At 50.4% G+C, this 5,639-nt stretch overlaps 1 protein-coding gene across 1 annotated transcript; it reads right to left on the reverse strand.

Moving 5' to 3' along the window:
- Positions 1 to 216: 216 nt before the first annotated feature.
- Positions 217 to 3,022, reverse strand: LOC125524916 (putative UDP-rhamnose:rhamnosyltransferase 1). The gene is made up of 2 exons (XM_048689944.2): positions 2,492 to 3,022; positions 217 to 2,408 (listed from the first exon to the last, which is right to left on the reverse strand). The coding sequence occupies exons 1-2, from the start codon at positions 2,921 to 2,923 to the stop codon at positions 1,365 to 1,367; spliced, it is 1,476 nt and encodes a 491-aa protein (XP_048545901.2). The 5' UTR covers positions 2,924 to 3,022; the 3' UTR covers positions 217 to 1,364.
- Between the last annotated feature and the right edge of the window lie 2,617 nt (positions 3,023 to 5,639).

Raw genomic sequence — 5,639 nt, forward strand, 5'->3', positions numbered from 1 at the left:
CTGGATCATCAATTTTTACATAAAAAATCCCGGCAACCATCTAAAATGGGGCTGGTTCTTCTGAAAACCACACATGCGGAGCTCACAGAAAACAGCGCCTACCAGCATCACACGTTTGGCACCAATGGCGGAGGACGGAAAGAAATTTAGATGAGGCGTACTCTAAAGAAAGTAGGGGGCTAGTGCCCCCCCCCCCCCCTCCTATGGGAATCAAAGTAGTCCATACACACTAAAATGCACTAAAATGTTTTTATGTGATCTTAAACATAATGAACAAATAAAATGGAAGTTTAAGGACCTGTTCGGAAGCCCTCTGCTCCGCAACTCCACTCCGGGAGCGGGCTGAGCGGCACCGAACACCTCGACTCCGCGAGTCTTTAATCTCGGAGTGGAGCGGCACATAGTTCATTGTTTCGGAGTAGCAAAAGGGATGCTCCGCGAACTCCAGCCCGGCTCCGGCAAGAAACTACTCCTGAAAAAAGAGCGTCTCGTCCCCGACCTCGGCCAGTCCTGATTGCCCTCGCCTCAAAGCCTAGCTGCCGAGCTGCCGCCGCACGGACATGGTCGCCACCCCGACGCACCACCCCTGTGGCCGTAAACCTCCGCCTCCCACTGCGCCACTCGCCAGTGCTGGCCCGTCTTGCCTAACAACCCGCCGCCTTCACTTTGGTCGTGATCCAATGCCGCCAGCCATCACCGAGCCCCTACACAGACGTCACTGACGCTGCCGGCCATCCTCATCCTCCTCCATGTCCGGCTCCCCGGTGCCTCCCTCCATCCAGTTCACCAAGCCCCTGCGCGTCCGTTTCTTCAGCGAGCACCAGCGCCGCTGGCCGTCCTCGTCCTTCTACACGTCCGGCAAGCCGAGGGCATCACATCAGCACCTCTATTTTTTCTACCCAACTCGCAGCACCTGTCCCAGCCGGTGATGGATGGAAATTCTTTTCTGAAACTTGTTTTGAGGAGTTGGAGTTGACAGCCGAACATACCTTCAAAATCTGAAATGTGCTACTGGAGTTAAGAGTTGAGAAGTGAGGAGCAGAGTTGAGAATTTGAAGGAGTGGAGTGTTGACGAACATGGCCTAAATACCCTTAAATAGAAACAACTTAAAAGGATACACTTCATATTTTCTAAGAACATAGGCATGCGCACAGAATATGGGACCTTAGTTTGTTGTGTGCAATCATGACGTCTGCAGCTAGCACTTCACAGCTTTTTTTTTTCTTTTTTTTTTTTTTTTTTTTGCGGGGGTTCACAGCTTGTTGTTGGAGTGTTCAGTTGTGCTAGCTAGTATCAACATAATCGATCGCCCTCGATAAGAAAAGAAAAAAGCATCGATGTAATTATTAGATAAGCGATCAAATCAACTCGCCGCTGTACTGCCCCTGTCGTCTTTGTAGCGTCTCAGATGCTCCTCGAGCTCGTGGATGTACTGCTCGTGGCGCCTCTCGTCCACGACAAGCTCCTTCAGCTTCTTGGCGTTGGTCGCGAACACCTTCCCCTCATGCTCCGACATGACGCGCCGCACGGCCACCACGACACCGTCCCTGTCAAATGAGCCGTCACTGCCGTCCCTTGGCACCAGCACACCAATTCCTCTCTCCGCCATCGCCCGCGCGATCATAGGCGTGTCGGTGAGGAAAGGGAGCATGACCAGCGAAAGCCCGAAGCCGAAGCTCTCGATGGTGGAGCCCCAACCACAGTGCGTCAGGAACGCGGCCGTGGCGCCGTGAGCGAGCACCTTCACCTGAGGCACCCACCCTGTGCAGACCACCCCACGGTCCTGCGTCCGCTCCTCGAACCCGGCCGGCAACAGCTCCTGCTTGTTGTTTGTGCCGGCCGGCTTGCGTAGCGCCCAAAGGAAGTGCACCCCGGCGAGCTCCAGTCCGAGCGCGAGTTCATGGATGTTCTCTAGAGTCAGTGGCGCCTCGCTACCCAGCCCGACGTAGATGACAGACTTGGGTGGTTGGTCGTCGAGCCAACGCAGGACCTGGTGACTGTCGGCGCCGCCAGAGCTGCTGTGCCGGTGGTCCTCGTCACGGTCGTCAGGCGCCCCCGGCAGCAGGATCCCGGCGGGGACGGCGGGCTTCCGCAAGAGATCCGAGAGGAGGGTGAACATTCGAGGCTCCAGCTCGCGACAGCTGCGGTGGATGGTGAGGCGGCAACGCTCGAACACGTCCCACAAACGGTCAGTGTCCGACTTGCCTGACGCGTTCTCACCGAAGTTGTCCGCGAGCATCCGCCGGGCCTCGTGGTGGAGGAAGACGGTGGTGGACGGGAAGGGGATCCACTTGGGCGGCTCGGTGAAGTCCTCTGGATTCGTCCGCGGGTGCACGCTGTTCGCCCACCGCGGCCCAATAAAGGCCATAAAGGCGGCATGGAAGATCAGGAACGCGGCGCATGGCACCTGCACATACGATCGATCATCTGCTGTCAAACATGACCAGCATATGCGTGCGTCGTAGGCGAAGATGGAGGACAGCGTCGTACCTTGTGCTGGTCGGCGATGGGCGGGACCCAGTGGTGGCAGAAGTCGAGGATGATCCAGTCGGGCCTCCTGCCGGCGGCTACGGCGTCCGCGAGGAACGACGCGAGCGGGCCGGCGAGGCCGTCCATGGCCTTCTTGAGCAGCCCGACCTTGTCGGGAGGCAGGTCAGACGTGGCCTCGGCGCCCTCCGGCAAGCCCTCCACGGCCGGCAGCGGCAGCGGCACGAAGCGGATGTGCGCGGACAGGTGCGGCGGCACGGGCGGCAGCCTGGAGAGGTTCCGCGGAGTGGACACGAAGGCGACGGCGTGGCCCCTCGCGGCGAGGCGCTTGGAGAGCTCCAGGAACGGGATCATGTGCCCGAACGCCAGCCACGGGAACACCGCCACCTCCAGCCCGCCCGTACCGGCGCCGGCAGCCGCCTCTGCCATTTCCATCTGCTCGCAATGGGCCGATGGAGTATAACAAAACAGAGGCTTGGTGTCGCTGTTGCCCTGATGGGCACGAGCTAACTAACAGTAAAAAAAAAGAGCAACACGAGCTGATAACCAAATAATGGAGCGTGGGAGCTGAGTGGGCTACCCACGAGGAAACCTCCAGAGGGGTGACAGGGACGAGGAAATTGACTATTTATTATTAAGTTCGTTGGAATTTGATTATAACTACAAAGTTTATTTTTTCTTGACAAAACGTTAACCAGGGACTGGAGCGTAAGGGATGATTAGTGCTAGGGGAAAATGAAAAAGATCCCCCACGTGTACACAAGTCGTAACAGATCGATTGCTACACACAGAACAGATACTGATCGATCACTCCAAGAGAGAAAAAAAGCATGGAGCAGGAAACGAAAAAAAATGTGTTACGATCCTTTCTTAGGTGTTAGATGTTGCGATCCTATTTTTCTGTAGGATTTGCTACGATCCTTTCTTAGGCGCAACGATTTTCATTGTGTTCTTTTTACTATTGACAATGGTGAGATTAGAAACAGCGTCGGAGAATCGTGAGCGGCTAGCCGGATGTTCGCTGAACATTAGGACCTGACTTGCTGGCGGCTGGCGGCCGGGGCACCAGATGATGAATTCGGCGCCTAGGGTTGAGGAGGCGGTGGAGCTGCCTGATGAACTGATGAGTTGCGACGGCTAGGTATAGATGGAGGCGCGGAGCGATGTAGATAGTTATGGGCCGATCACCATCCTTATACTTGGTACATGTATAACACGTGTGTACGCGGGATCTTCTTCTTTTTCATTAGCACTAATCATCTCTCATAATCTAGTCCCTAGGCATTTTTTGTCAAGAAGAAATCAACTTTGTAGTTATAATCAAAGTCCGATGAACTTAGTAATAAATAGTCAATTTCCTCGGGACGAGAGTGGAGTGGGCCTTGCAGACTACAGGCCCGGACCACGGCATTAATTCCGAGCGTAAACATCGTAAGAGTGGGCCTTGCAGACTACAGGCCCAGACGGGGGAAATATCGGGGACTTTTTGTTGTTGATCCAAGCACAATTTGAAACCGATAAACATAACAAGGAAGGTCTCAGATGTCTTAAAAGAAACAAGGTCTAAGCTCAAAAAAAAAAAAACAAGGTCTCACAGTCCACCACACGAGCACAAACTGCCAGATCTGACAACAAGCTACACGCATCAATCTCAAATGACGAAAAATCAGAAACTATCTGCTTGGATGTCACTCCGGATCTGACAACAAGCACACACATCAATCTCACAAGAAGAAAATCAGAAACTATCCGCCTTGGATGTCGAATCGATGATGCAATATGTTGGATCCTGCCGAGTGTATTGTTTCCAGACATGGTCTTCAGCATTGCTGTTTCTTCGATGTGCAGTTGTCTGAATATAGCCATTAGTTGATGTGTCCGCATTTTGCACATGCTTTTGCTAGAAGTCCATACTTACCAGTAATAGTAAATCTAATAGTGCATGTAGTTGAATTTGTGTATTCTTAGGTTGAAAGAGTACGCTGCCTTAGACATCAACTTTTATAATTGACGATCTATGAATAAAGAGAAATTCCCTAGAAAGAATGGGTTGAATGGAGCTGCCGTGGGCGTGGGCACAAGTGGCCCATAAGGGTAAATGCTACACCTGGTATTACACTTGCTTCATGTAATCCACACCTCGGGGTAAATAATCGATGGTTAGGTGGATCCGTAGTAGGTCATCGTCTGGAATATCTTCGGGATAGCATAAGCGCATGTATGTTAGTACATCCAGTCCGATGTACTTATGAGTTGTACATAGGCGTCCTATGATAGCACAAGTTGTGTTAGATCCAGCCCATACATAGTTAACTTGTTGAGCTTGGCAAAGTTTGAGTTAGTTCTCAACTCGCGTATGATATGACTAGTAATTCTACCATGTGAAGCTTCAGGTCTTGAGAATAAGTTGTTATTATTTGGACCTGCAAAATTATCTTTAAGGGAAAGAAAAACATATATAGGTACTTGAGTACAGACTTTATAAGAGAAAATAAGCAATCAACCATGTGCTCTCTCTGCCATATGGAAAACAATAGAACAACTGTCAATAGCAGTTACCCTTTTTATTACTTGAGCTTGAATATTCAATTGGCTTTATTTTGTGAAACATTATACGGTAGCACTCGACCGAACAGTGCTATAAAAGGCAGCTTGGGGAAAGCAACAGGGAGTCAATTGTGAGCGAAGAAGCAAGGAAGGGAGAGAGACATATGTTTATCGCTATTTTGCGAAAGTGCTATTGTGAGCTCGAGCTCACAGGCTCCCTTTGCTACAGTACACACGAAAAAATATATTTAAATAGTTCAAAAAAATCTGAATTTTTTTGCAACAAACATTGATATCTTTTTCACATGCGTGCAAAATTTCATGAAAAAATGACATTCATGCAGGTCTCGGAAAAAAAGACAAAATCGATGCTCCAAAATGTATCCAAAAACAGTTTTTTTGGAGCATGATTTTGTTTTTTTTGCCGGGACCTCCACAAATGTCATTTCATTATGAAAATTGGTACGCATGTAGAAAAAACATCAAAGTTTCTTGACAAATAATTTCAGTTTTTTTTTTGAATTGTTTTACTATTTTTTCGGATTTTACTGTTCATCCGAGATCACTGATGCCCGGGATCAATTCCTCCGTGTCCGCTATTTTG

This window comes from Triticum urartu, chromosome 7A (genome assembly GCF_056163025.1).
Source record: "Triticum urartu cultivar PI428250 chromosome 7A, HENAU_Tu73, whole genome shotgun sequence".
NCBI lineage: Eukaryota > Viridiplantae > Streptophyta > Magnoliopsida > Poales > Poaceae > Triticum > Triticum urartu.

Coding starts and splice junctions, on each gene's coding strand:
- LOC125524916 (XM_048689944.2), bottom strand. CDS start 2,923: ATGGAAATGGCAGAGGCGGCTGCCGGCGCCGGTACGGGCGGGCTGGAG. Junction 2,409..2,491: donor CCATCGCCGACCAGCACAAG/GTACGACGCTGT, acceptor TCGTATGTGCAG/GTGCCATGCGCCGCGTTCCT.